This window comes from Phacochoerus africanus, chromosome 2 (genome assembly GCF_016906955.1).
Source record: "Phacochoerus africanus isolate WHEZ1 chromosome 2, ROS_Pafr_v1, whole genome shotgun sequence".
NCBI lineage: Eukaryota > Metazoa > Chordata > Mammalia > Artiodactyla > Suidae > Phacochoerus > Phacochoerus africanus.
Window position 1 is genome coordinate 228,087,385 of NC_062545.1, and position 14,529 is coordinate 228,101,913.

General features: G+C 38.0%; 1 protein-coding gene across 1 annotated transcript in view; it reads left to right on the forward strand.

Moving 5' to 3' along the window:
- Nucleotides 1-14,529, forward strand: part of TMC1 (transmembrane channel like 1) — a 159,391-nt gene that overhangs the window by 33,317 nt on the left and 111,545 nt on the right. The window contains exons 3-4 of the mRNA XM_047769233.1: nucleotides 3,625-3,790; nucleotides 9,210-9,338. Coding sequence (XP_047625189.1) covers nucleotides 3,625-3,790; nucleotides 9,210-9,338 — 295 coding nt within the window. The remainder of the gene's footprint in view (nucleotides 1-3,624; nucleotides 3,791-9,209; nucleotides 9,339-14,529) is intronic.

Consider the following 14,529-nt stretch of genomic DNA (forward strand, 5'->3'; position numbering starts at 1 on the left):
CACTTGAGGAGTTCCTGTCATGGTTCAGTGGTTAGCAAATCTGACTAGGATCCATGGGGTTGCGTGTTTGATCCCCAGCTTTGCTCAGTGGGTTAAGAATCTGGCATTGCCATGAGCTGTGGTGTAGGTCACAGACTCGGCTTGGATCCTGTGTTGCTGTGGCTCTGGCATAGGCCGGTGGCTACAGCTCTGATTAGACCCCTAGCCTGGGAACCTCCATATGCCATGGGTGCAGCCCTAGAAAAGGCAAAAAGACCACAAAAAAACATAATACATACGCCTCGTGTATACATGAGAGATAGCCAGGAAAATTAAGAAACTCTGTGAAGTGACTTAAAATTTAGACATTTGAATACCATTTTAATAGGGAAAAGGGAGGGGGATGTGGGTCTAGGGAGAGAATAAATAATTTTTAGGAAAATAGATGGGAGTTATGATGGTTTGTGTGAAGTGTGTCTGGATGTGATGTTAACCTCTAGTCTCCTCTCCTGTCATAACAGTCAGTCTTCCTTGGGGATGAAACTCTCAGGGAGGGGATTAATGACAAATTGAGTTCCTTTTAGAGGCCTGTTCTTTATTATTATTATTATTGTTGTTATTATTTTATTTTATTCCTTTTTTGTCTTTTTGCCTTTTCTGGGGCCACTCCTGCAGCATATGGAGGTTCCCAGGCTAGGGGTCTAATTGGAGCTGTAGCTGCCGGCCTTCACCAGAGCCACAGCAACGTGGGATCCAAGCCAAGTCTTCGACCTACACCACAGCTCACGGCAATGCCGGATCCTTAACCCACTGAGCAAGGGCAGGGACCGAACCCGCAACCTCATGGTTCCTAGTCGGATTCGTTAACTACTGAGCCACAACAGGAACTCTGGGAGGCTTGGTCTTTTTTTTTTTTTTTTGCTATTTCTTGGGCCACTCCCACGGCATATGGAGGTTCCCAGGCTAGGGGTTGAATTGGAGCTGCAGCCACCGGCCTACGCCAGAGCCACAGCAACGCTGGATCTGAGCCGCATCTGCAACCTACACCATAGCTCACAGCAACGCTGAATCGTTAACCCACTGAGCAAGGGCAGGGACCGAACCCGCAACCTCATGGTTCCTAGTCGGATTCATTAACCACTGCACCATGATGGGAACTCCAGGCTTGGTCTTTAGGTAGATAAGAGGAGTTCTTAGAAATTCTCTTCCTGCATTTACTGTTTTTCAAGTGTCTATAATTCAAAATAGTCAATATACCAAAGTGGCATATTTTGGGGTAATATATTCAGAATTTCTTTTTGAGGTGGCATATTCTGCTACTGTTCAAAACTGAATGAGCCCATTCCAAAAGGTAATACTGAATGCAAATCACATTTGGTAGGCAACTGTAAACCATAACTTTTTTTAAGATTTTGAATATTTGGAAACTAGTTAAAGCACTAAAGGATTTCTTTTTGTCCTAAGTGGTAAAAGATAAAGCTTATGATATACTTTTCATCTGTGGTAAAACTCTGCAAGTTTAATAATTTAGCCTTAGTACAAATTATACTACACTGCAGAGTACTACGTAGCTGCTTGAGTTCTATAGTTATTTGTAGGTGAAATTGATTTTCAATCTCTATCAAGCTCTTATCCTTTCTATAATTAGTGACTAAAATGACTGATAATGGATGAGTACATTTTCAGAGTGCTAGAATGGGGTTCAAATAACATGACATTTGGGAGTTCCTGTGTGGCTTAGTGGGTTAAGTATCTGGCCTTGTTACTTCAGTGGCTTGGGTTGCTGCTGTGGCATGGGTTCATTTCCTGGCCCTATGCATACCATGGGTGTGGCCAAAAAAAACCCCAAACACGGCATTTGCCACAGTATTTAACAAATGGAAATTCATTTTTGGTTTTGATGACAGAGTATAATTTTCAAAACCTAAGTAGAAAAGTTATTTTCCTGTTTCACTTTGCTAGCCAAATTTTAGTAATGTAGGTAATATTTAGATCTTAGATATGAAATATCAATAAAAAAGTTTCAACAAGTATTATTAAAAGGTAATTTTCAAGAGAAGATAAAATAATGATACGTAATAAGTAAAAATGAACATATTGAACAAATTAATAAGAAATCTAGTGTGGCGTTTACAACCAGTTAACAGTTCAAAGGAAAATCCAAACAGATATATTTATAGATCAGGAATGTTGAAATGATTGTGAAAATGGAGGCATGACTTTTTTGTGGGATATTTTTCTTTTTCTTTTTGGCTAAGCCCTCGGCATGCAGAAGTTCTTTGGCCAAGGATCAAACCAGAACCACAGCAGTGACAGCACTGAGTCCTTAACTGCTCAGGGAACTCCTCTTTTCCTATTTTTTTTGGGGGGGATTGTTTCTCCACAGAACAGAGTTCATCTGCATGTGTAAAAAGAATTATTTTGCATTGCTATCCAGTTTCCTATAATTTAGAGTGTTATAGAATAGCTTCAGTAGAATCAGAATCAGATAACACAGAGGGATGTGCTTCAGACAATTCATAGTTTTCCATTAAGACATAAATTTTTCCCTATTGTAGTTTCTATTTAAGAAGTTAGTGATGGCTGTGAATAATATTTATTTTTAAATAATAATTAACTCTAAATATCAGAAAAGTTTAAAAAGTAACAAAAATCAACGGGAAGTAGGATTTTATATTATAAATGGTGAAGGAAGGAACTGAATTCTCTCTCTACTGGAAGATTGCTAAGAAGTTATGGACATATGAGTCATTAATTGTTAGTTGACAAATAAAATAAAATAATGTCATTTTCTCTGTTTTACATTAAATTTATACTTACAAATTATCTATTTCTAATCATAAAGATAGAGTGATCAAGCTAAAGGTATTACTATCAGTTTCATTTAAGAAAGAGGAAGAGGAGTTCCCATTGTGGCACAGTGGGATTGGCAGTGTCTCTGAAGCGCTAGGATGCAGGTTTGATCCATGGCCCAGCACAGTGAGTTAAAGATCTGGCATTGCCACAGCAGTGGCATAAATTGCAATTGTGGCTCAGATCTGATCCCTGGTTGGAAAACTCCATATGCTGTGGGGCAGCCAAAAAAGAAGAGAAGAAAGAAAGAGATATTTAGGAAAAAGAAGAAAAATATTTGAAGTCAAGAATGAAAATAATTTGAATTAGAAGGAATGTCATGGCCTAAATTAATTCCCTCAAAATTATTTTGGTTTGTAGCATTCCTAGGTCATTCTTACCCTTTGTTTGAAGATAGAAGTAGTAGTAAACACATAGTGGTTAAATACTCAACTCTTATTTATCAAATTGGTAACCTCCAAATTTGGTTTTAGAGAACATGATAGGATATTAAACTCCATGTCATCTACTTACCTAAGTAAATGAAGATCGGAATTCTGAGTGTTACAGAATTTGGGGATCTGCAGTCACATATTTGAGTAGATGAACCATAAGAAATGAGAATCTAGATAAGTGTATTAAAATGGAAGCCTATGAAATATATATAGCATGGTGCATCTACTTGTGATGTGGCAGATTGCTGGATTGTGGTCTTAGATGAGTGACAATGATAGGTAAAAAGTAAGAATACTTTTGGTAGCAGGAGAGTACTTTTCTGATATTGCTCACCAAAGCATTGACTGCTGTGTTTAGGTGGAGAAGAGGAGGAAAACAAACTACCTCGAAGAGAGAGTTTGAGACCAAAGAGGAAACGAACCAGAGATGTTATAAATGAGGATGACCCAGAACCTGAACCAGAGGATGAAGAAACAAGGAAGGCCAGAGAAAAAGAGAGAAGAAGGAGGTTAAGGAGAGGAGCGTAAGTTCTAATCTATAACTGAAATTGTTTCCCCTTCAAAAATGGCTGATGCTGAAAGACCACTCCATTTGGGCACTCTTTGGCCTTAAAATTGGTAATTAAAACTACTTTCAGAAAAACAGGTTTAATCTGATGCTGCCTTTTTACTCCACTTATTTAAATGTATTTTAACATTAAAATTAAATTTTAAAATGAATATATATTAATATTGGACTTATGAGAAAGTCCCTTATGAAAGATCTATATTATCATAGGTAATTAACATATTATAGTTATTTAAATATCTTAAATTTATCCAATTAAAGTGCAGCATTATTTTACTTTTTTTTTTTTGTCTTTTGGCCTTTTCTAGGGCCGCTCCCTTGGCATATGGAGGTTCCCAGGCTAGGGGTCTAATTGGAGTTGTAGCCACTGGCCTACGCCAGAGCCACATCAACGTGGGATCCAAGCCGAGTCTTCGACCTACACCACAGCTCATGGCAACGCCAGATCCTTAACCCACTGAGCAAGGGCAGGGATCGAACCCGCAACCTCATGGTTCCCAGTCAGATTCGCTAACCACTGAGCCATGACGGGACCTCCTAAAGGGCATCATTATTAAAGTTAAGTGAAAAACTCCTAAGCAGTGAGCCCAAATCACTTATCTAACAGAGCCAGGTTGGCAAACTATGGTTAATTCCAACCCAAGGGGTAAGAATGGTTCTTACAGTTTTAATAAAACTGAAATAAAACAAAGAGGACCATGGGAAGAATTGTATGTAGCTCCCAAAAGTCTAAAATATTAACTATCTGTCCCTTTATAGAAAAAAAGGATTACTGGGGTTGTCATTTCCTTTTTAGTACAACCCTGAATCTCTTTCACTTCTACCAGGCCAACATTTTACTGAGTGCTGTCTTTCTGTGGAGTAAGAAATTAAATGCTGTTTAGGAAAAAAATCCAAGAAAATAATTTTCTGGTCTTTGCGTTCTGGAAATTTGCAGATGTCAGGCAGGTAGGAAAAGTGTGCGTATAAAATATATTTACTAATAGAAAACCTAGACCGCTTCAAAAGGGTTTAAGAGAATATTTCCTCTGCCACCCTCACGTGGTAGGACCATGGGACTCACCATGAGGTGATAGAAACTCCTCCAAAACAGTCCAAGGACTTGAAAAGACAAGGAATATTCTAAGATGTCCTTCCAAGATGACACGTTGCAGTATTTATTCAATAACAGCTACTATTTTCTGTCTCATAAATAATTGTAATTAAACCATACAAACATTTTGTCATGTAGAGAAGCTTGCCATTAATAGACTATTGTTCCTTTGAAAGTAAAAGAGTAATCCCACCCATTTCTTCCTTTTATTTTTATTGATTTAAGTTTTTAAATCTCCTTCTTCCTCTTTCTCCTTCCCTTTCTTTTTCACCTTCTCCTTCCCAAGTGCCTCCTCTTTCTTCTGCCTTCGAATACTTAGACATCACCTACCTATTATTTTGACTCTGTTTTTTTTTTTTTGGTCTTTTTGCCTTTTCTAGGGCCGCTTCCCATGGCATATGGAGGTTCCCAGGCTAGAGATTGAATAGGAGCTGTAGCCACTGGCCTATGCAAGAGCCACAGCAACACGGGATCCAAGCCACGTCTGCGACCTACACCACAGCTCACGGCAACGCCGGATCCTTAACCCACTGAGCAAGGCCAAGGATGGAACCCGCAACCTCATGGTTCCCAGTTGGATTTGTTAATCACTGCACCACTGTGGGAACTCCGACTCTGGTATTTTTTATACCTATCTTCTTTTCAAGTATTTCTGTACTTTTTTCTTTCAAAAACAAAATAAAATACCCTTTTAAGTTCCATGTCTTATTGTGATTGTTATTACTATTATTAATAATATTTTTCTACTGGCAAAACTTATGCTTTGTGACAGTGGTATTGCTTAAGAAAACATCACCAATAGACATATTCATGATATAGGTTATGTTCCAGAATTTGCTTTTCCTTTCCACTAGTGCCTCAAAGATGTCCATTTTAGAAGGTGAGTTGGGTGGGAATTCCTCTGCTTTCTTGCTCTGCTTCAGGCCCACATGTCAGTGCTCAACCCCTAGAAATAGGACCATGTGAGTCAACTGGTTCTTGGCCCCTGTTTCCTGAGGCAGACCTGTCACTGTGACAGTATCTGTCCTTACCTGATCTCATTCTCATCCTTATTCTGAGAAGCCACAAGCACCCCTGCCTCCCACCTTCCCCAATCCTCCAAAGAGCCAGACTTGCTCAAAAGAACTTTAACTCCATAGGTATTGCAAATTATATTATTACGGCCACAATTTGTACAACTATTCTAAATAGTATCATAAATTATTTGTGATGATTGATGGTTCTGACTTCTATTTCAGGGTTCACTTTCTATTGCTCATTTTGAAGATAAGCACTTTTTTAAAATAGAAAATGTGTTGGCAAGTATATTTTGAGAAACATTGGTAGGCAAATCAGGGCATATTTATTTAGGTTAATTAATTCCTAGTCTTCTTTTATTTAAATGTTCAAGTGAAACACCTTAGGGAATTTCCCTTGCTCTGACAAAACATTTGAAACCAACTAAATCCAAGGTTTTAATGTTAACTGTCTTTGGAGATGGTTAAAAAATGCTGCCTTGTTTAGCATTTTAGAGTATTTATATTATTACAGGCTTTTCTTGACCCAGTTTTAAGTGAATAAGTAATATGTTCATAGCAGTAAGAAATTCAGCACATTATGCCTCTTTTTTCTTAACAACTGTTGTTTAAATAAGTCAAACCTAAGATAGAAAGCCATTCTTGCACAAATTAGCCCTAAATTTTAGAAGATAAAGTATATCAGTACTGTATCTTTTTAATATGATTTCTTTCAGTGCTCCTAGAAAAGCAGTTTCCCTGTAATGCAGTGATTTAATTATGCATTATTATATTTTAATTATGTAAAAATGTAACATTTTAATTACCTGCATATCTGAAGGTAACTTAGCCAACAACAGCTATACCTTGTAGCACAGCATGATCTTCCTGGAGAAATCAACAATTAACACAAAGACTTTCAAAATATTCCAGTCTGAGATCATTTAGTATAGGCATAAGTGTTTTTCCAGAGCATAATAATCTTGGAAGATATTGTTATATTTTAGTGTACTTGTTGATAATCCTGCCATCCAGAAAAGAATCCATACATAAACATTTATTCAATAAATATTTACCCAGCTCCACTTCTGTGGAAGATAATTTGGTAATTTCCTTGGAAGATACGTACATGAATATGCAGTTGCCTACATTATCTAGAAGTCCATAATATAGGAAGGGAGAAGCCACTTAGACAAAAATTACTGTGACGTAAGACAGTGTAAATGTGCTGGAGAAGTACAAAGTGATTTAGAGACTTAGAGAAAACTATTCTCACAAAGATAATCAGAAAAGGGGTATTGAAGACATTTCATATGATTTTTGAAGAAATCATAGAATTGGATATGTTAAACATATAAAGTACTGGGTTTAAGATAGCAGGCAAGTACATTAGTGTTAGGAAGATTTTCAGTAAGTGGTTTCTAAAAAATGGCATGAAAAGAAATAAGCTTTAGTTACATGGTAAATTCAAACATCAAATAAATCATTCTTTCATTCTTTGCAAGTATTTTGTTATGGTTGTACAGCACCATAGTATTTTACATAGTAATCATCAAATAATTAAAACAGAAACAACCTAACGACAATCAGAGTTGTATCTTAGTAGAGTGTACTTATGCAGTTCTGTTGAACTAGGATTACTATTCTAAGCTAAAGTCTGAATTGTCAGAAAAACCAACTGTCAATGGCAAGTGTTCTTTTTAAAGAGTTAATATAAATTTTGGTTTCTGTAATCATTACCTGATTAAAAACTCGATTGTTGGGAAAAAAAGGAGATTGTGAAGTTATTTTGTAAGGTGGGCTGTAAAACCATGGGTATATCCTTCTATTACTCAGCTGAAATTTTCAAAAACAACTTTTGCCATAGTCCTACTGTGTGTGGTCATGAGTTTAGTGAACAACAAAATATGTTTCTGGTAAATGCTGAATCAGATTATACTTTCTTAGGGTCTAATTAGGAGAATGAAACTTCAACAATTAATTGTAGAAAGAGTATTTAGTAAGAGGAATGTTTAGTAGGTATAAATAATTAACTAGCATACTGGAAAGGTGAAAAGAGATTATTCAGTATCATGGTGACAGCAACTATAGGAAGGAAATAGCACACCAGAGGCTGGAGGAACAGTGAAAAGAGGTTGAAATGAAAATTGAAGCATAAAGGGGAGACCCATGGAACTGAAACCAGTATAGGAGAGCCATGCTCCAGTGGCGTTGGTGTCTGTGGGGAGAGTGATGAAGCTGGTTCTGGGAGTGTTGGAAAAATTGGCAAACTAGTTTTACCTGAAGCTGTAGGAGGGTCCTGCAGCTCCTGTGGTGAAGAAGCATTGCTAAAGGATAAACATCACCACAGGGAGCAAACAGAAAACCAAAGGAAACAACAAGTCCCTTCTTAGTGTATTCTGCTGGCAGTCAGAATATTGATTCGGATGACAAAGAAATGTGCCCTATGGAGGCATAGCCACAGCATCACAATATTAAGTATAGAAGGGTAAATTTTAAGGTAAGTGACAGCAGCTCCTAGCTGAAACAATCTATTATCAAAAAAATTGAACTCTATAACAGGGCATTATATTCCTCAGTTTAAAATCATGTCATTCATGTTTCGATTTTGTTTTATTTGAGTTTTGGACCCTTTGGTATTTTTGCAATAGCAGGAACACAGAAAAGATACATCTCATTTGCTCAGTAAGAAACTAAATTCCTTTGAAGGCCCCTTCAAAGGATTCACTTCCACCAAATACACTTCAAGTTAAATTTTATCAATTGAAGTTTTGAGTTTAATTAACAGATTAAGTTACCTTTGAGGAATAGGATTTTTTTGTTTTTTTCCTATTTCAATCCTTCTCTGGAGACAGAACTAACAAAATTTTAAAGGTACTTCAAAGACTTGTTCACCTCTAATTTATTATCCTTGTTGAAAAATAAAGTTTTCAAGTGAAATGTGGAATTCGTGGGGGAGGATGTATAAGGAAACAAAGAAAAGAAGAAAATGCATTGAAAGATATGTAACAATTCTTTCCACAGATTTTCTAGTTCTGAGATTTTGAGGCTGGGACATAAAACAGTGTCAGAACTTAAGAAAGTAAACGCTATTATCTAAATTTACAATAATTCCAGAAATGCTGCATCATTGTTCAGATCTAAACTCTAATGCTTATGGATCTCAGCATTCACTTTACCACCAAGTTGATATACATTGATTGACTGAGTATCTGATAGCATACTTTAAGTTTGGAAGTCGAGCACAAGTTAACTTTTTAAAGGAGGGTTTTGTTTTTGTTTTTAAGGGAAGAAGAAGAAGAAATCGATGAAGAGGAATTGGAAAGATTGAAGGCAGAGTTAGATGAAAAAAGACAAATGATTGCTACTGTCAAATGCAAGCCTTGGAAAATGGAGAAGAAAATTGAAGTTCTCAAGTATGATGTCATTTTTCACAATTAGAAACACTTTCTCTGATATTGATCTCCCAAATTCTCTGTTACCTATATATTATAGACAATACTATGTGTAATACATCAGATATATAAAATGCTCATTATATATAATGTTCATGGTTATATATACATATATAATATATCACATTTGTACATATATACATATACATGTATCACTAGAAAGGCTGGGCTAATGATTATAAAATAAAACAGCCATAATTAAATTAATTATTTGGAGTTCTTATAACCTCTGATCACCTTTAATCATTTGTTCCTGAACTGAGAATTTCCTTAGTTTAATACTTTCATTACTGTCTCTGAAAGAGGTAATATGTTTGAATTTTACAAGTTTGTTGGATTGCACTCCCTTGTTTCTCTGCAGGGTTCCAGCCTCAAATGATATATTCACTTGACAGCTCTTACTAAAGCAGAGAGAGGATGCTAAGCCAACAGAACAGTAAATAAGATTCCAGTTAAGGATAATGTTAATAGCTATTCCCTGGTAGCATGTCAACAACCCAATTTCACTCTTAAGTGTTGATGCACTCAGAGACACATGGCTTTATAAATTCCTGATATAGAAAGTCAAATGATTATATCCCCCCTTTCTGGGGAATGGAAGTGGATTCACCTCTAAGGATCACACTGTGTTTCTTTGCCATGGTGGTTGGAAGAGGCAGGACATGAATAAAAGGGACCATGCCTGTGATAACAGGCATGTTTGCATCTCACAGTTGTGCTGCAGTTTGCATTTTTTCCACAGAACCTTTTTTTTTTTGTCTTTTTGTCTTTTTTTGTTGTTGTTGTTGTTGCTATTTCTTGGGCCGCTCCCGCGGCATATGGAGGTTCCCAGGCTAGGGGTTGAATCGGAGCTGTAGCCACCAGCCTACGCAAGAGCCACAGCAACGCGGGATCCGAGCCGCGTCTGCAACCTACACCACAGCTCACGGCAACGCCAGATCGTTAACCCACTGAGCAAGGGCAGGGACCGAACCTGCAACCTCATGGTTCCTAGTCAAATTTGTTAACCACTGCGCCACGACGGGAACTCCCCCACAGAAACTTTTTTTATAAATAGTGAATAAATTTCCAAAACTATCCCTCCACAAGCCTTTTGAATTAATGATGTTAAATAGTATCATATATATATATATATATATATATATATATATATATATAATGTTGAAATGAGTAAAGTGTTTTTGTCTATGATGATGAAAAAAGAGCTGAAGCAGCTCTCAGGAAAATGCATTACTAATCTTGACTCTGCAAAAGCTTGAGTGTTATTTAAAGAAATGGCTTGAACTTTTGGGTTCTCAGTTACCTGCTATCCAAAATGAAAGAAGATATTCCAGGTTATCCTGTGAGGTGGGGAGCTAGGCATTATTTATAACGGTATTGTTTTGTTTTGTGGAGTAAGATTTTTAAGGTCCAAACAGTGGTCTTTCCAGCAAACTTTCGAAACACCGCAGAGCTGTAGGGTGGGAACTCCCCGTATATGTGCTTGTACGCCAGCCATAGGTTGAAGGCAAAGGCAAGCAGCATTCCTGGTCTCATGAAGCTGCTAACATATGTGTGTGTGTGTGTGTTTGTATCTGTGTCTATTAAAAAAATTTTCATTCAATGAAGTTATAATGATGCTAAATGATGGGTTTTAAAGACACCTTTACTTGGCAAAATAGAAATTTGGCAACCTTATGTTGTTTCCTGAAGTTGAAAAATTACTGACCATGAAATCTCCAAACTGGGGAACTACAGGTAACTGTATATAGAAAGTTGTAAAATTGGAAGGTGATAATGTTGTGAAATTTCAGTGCGTGATGTGAAATTGAGCAAAAATGCCAAGAAATATATCCTCCCTTTCCACCTGCAAGGAAGTGCAGAAATACCACTCACTCCTCCTTGCCTGTGTTTTCCATTTGGGCAGTGGGGAAGGGATTGGGCTTCAGACTTGAGTTTTAATCCAGATCTTCCATTTAATAGCTGTGCAAATTTGAATGAATTGTGTAGTCCTCTGACCTCAGGTTTCTTATAGAATTATACTAACAAGGTCATTGGAATCATAAAGTAAGGTATTTCATATGAGATACTTATCAGGGTGCCAGAATATAGCAAAAGGCTGGGAAACACAACTTGTAGTTATTATTTCATCTCAGGACAAACTCAGTGTTGCCTGATTCCCTGGAATGTGACAGGAGACAGTGTAGCACCTGGCTGGGCTAAGTGTGAGACAGTTTTAGCCACAGGCAACATCAAGAGCCTTGGGGTATGGTGGCACACTGGCATAGTAGTCTGGAAGTACAATTTATTTTAATGTTTCAACAAAGAAAATAGGGTATCTTGATGATTTGGCAGAGTTCAGGGTGAGCCATTTTCACATCTTCCAATACATACCCATGGGGTAATCTTGTGGCAGATTCCAGGTCCTAAGGCCTTAGGTTGGAGTCCAGGGATTTTTACATATGGGGAGAGATAAGGATTGGGATGGAAGGAAGAGTAATACCAGGCCCTGTTACTAGGGCAGAGCTTGAAGATGGGAAGTCCACAGCTGAATTTAGACTATAGGTGGTTTTTATTTGGCACACATGCTTTTTGTTTCTTTTTTACTTTTTTTTTTTTTAAATTGTGACTAAATATACCTAGCATAAAATTTTCCACTATGGAGTTCCCGTCGTGGCACAGTGGTTAACGAATCCGACTAGGAACCATGAGGTTGCGGGTTTGGTCCCTGCCCTTGCTCAGTGGGTTAACAATCCGGCGTTGCCGTGAGCTGTGGTGTAGGTTGCAGATGCGGCTTGGATCCCGTGTTGCTGTGGCTCTGGCGTAGGCCTGTGGCTACAGCTCCGATTCGACCCCTAGCCTGGGAACCTCCATATGCCGCGGGATCGGCCCAAGAAAATAGCAAAAAAAAAAAGACAAAAAAAAATTTACCACTATAACTATTTGGGGGTATATTCTTGTAATATTTTTTCTTTGTAGTAAAGTCAAATTTAAAAAAATGGGAGATTTCACATTTTAAAAACACAGATGTTCAGCTTCTCCTGGAGAAGTAGAAAATTTGGTCCACATACCTACACAAAAATAACAGCTGAGGCCAAGCAATTACTGCCCCCTGCTAATAGGGCATTCACTCTTCAGCGTGGTGTGTATAGTTCCTGAACAGCCCACATCACTTGTTCATGTTCCTTGGATGGGCCTTGTGAGCATTCAAGTTTGCTGCCTCCTACTCATGCTGCTGGGGAGCTAGTTAGGCATGTTACCAAGACAGTGATTCAGAATGTTGGAGTGAAAGCCAGCTCACATAGTTTAGGCCCAGAGAAGAAACAACTGTGGCTTCTCACCTGTCAGCAACGCTCATTGTCTTGTGATGATTCTGCATAGCCAGAAATGGCTTCTGCTTTGTGGCTTTGCAGTGTTCTGTACAGCTGGTACCATTGGCCAGGGTTAGCCTAATTCTCTTGGATTCAGCCTCTGTGATAAAGTTGATGGTACTACAGTGCCTGACCTGTCTCCCTTTGTAGGTTTCTGAATGCTTCACCCCCATGATTTCCAATCACATTATTAGAGATAGTTGTCAGTACTTTGTAGTACATGCAGCTAAGGTTTTCTCTACTATGGTGCTATTAAAACACGGGAGTCAGACAGCTTTCCTGCCACCCTTTATTTCTTTCAGAGATGTGGAACTCTGAGAGGGTGGGTCTAAGGATTATGTCATTCCCAGATGTAGTCTCTGGTCATCACTCCTGGCAAAGTCTATGGAATCCAAGACACTAGGCTCAATATAACTGAAACAGATATTTTCATCACAGGTTTGGATCTGTATCTGAGTGTCAAGGCTTCCCATCTGGCTGTGGACTCTGAAAATCTTGTGAAACTTCTAAAACAGACATTACAGAGGGTCACGGTTTTAAGATATGTTTTAGAGTAAAGCCTCAGGAATAGTGACTTTTGGTTCTGGATGTTGTAGGAGACCCAGGGATAGTTCCCACATTTTGAAAGCTTATCTACCACTAGGAGCATGAGCATCCTCAGGGCTTAGGGTAAAAATATGGCTAACATGAACAGTTATTACACAGATATAAACCTTTAAGAATGGGTTGTAAATCATATGGAGTCTCAAACATGGCTCAGGAACTGGAGCTCAGCATTTTCAAGGGACCAGAATTGGATCCTTAGGGCTGAAGAGAAGCTACCTCCTTTCCATCATCACTGTAGAATAGTCTTTTTCAACATATGTTTTCTCGTGTGTTGATATAGTATCATACATTCATGTATTTTTAAACCTATTAAATAAAACTTCTCAGAGTTCCCATCATGGTGCAGCAGAAATGAATCTGACTAGGAACCATGAGGTTACGGGTTCAATCCCTGGCCTGGCTCAGTGGGTTAAGGATCTGGCGTTGCTGTAGCTGTGGTATAGGCTTGCAGCTGTAGCTCCGATGTGACCCCTCACCTGGGAACCTTCAAATGCTGTGGGCTCAGCCCTAACAAGCAAAAAAAAAAAACCCAAAAAACTCTTCTGGGTGGAGGGGCAGGTGTGTCTGGCCCAGACCAGGAATGTATATTTTTAATTTTACTCTAAAAGTCATTGATATACAGTCAGGATTGAGAGTCCCTTTCTTCAACTCTGGGATCAGAATACTTCATTAAGCATAACCTTCTATTTTGTGAACTGTTAGAGTGAGAATATGTGTGGGTAGCGGCCAAAGAAAGGGAAATAGCAGTAGATTTTCCAATTATTTGAAGGTCAATTCCTATTTTTCCTTAGTTACCTAACTGAAAAATATTCAACAGCAAGGATTTTAAACATGATCTGAGTTTGTCTTTAATGAGTTTAACACAGAAGTTGGATGACTAGAACTTTCTGACCTATAAAGGGTGAAATAAAACACCTGGATGGACTATGATGTGTCTATTTATTATTCATCCTGAAACCTAAGATCTTTAACTATATCAGAACACTCTATGCAGTAGATTAAAAGCCCTCATGACTAAACCTGAATAAGCCTCCACTTTATTTTATTATAGTAGGGTAGGTTTGGAGTTGAAAATTGAGAGATCGAACTCTGGTCTAAGCTCTACATCTAACTTTACCTCTCTGAGCCTTGGTTTATTTATTTGTAAGATAAAAGGATTGGATTGTGGCCTGTGATTTTCAAAGTGCTGTCTTCAG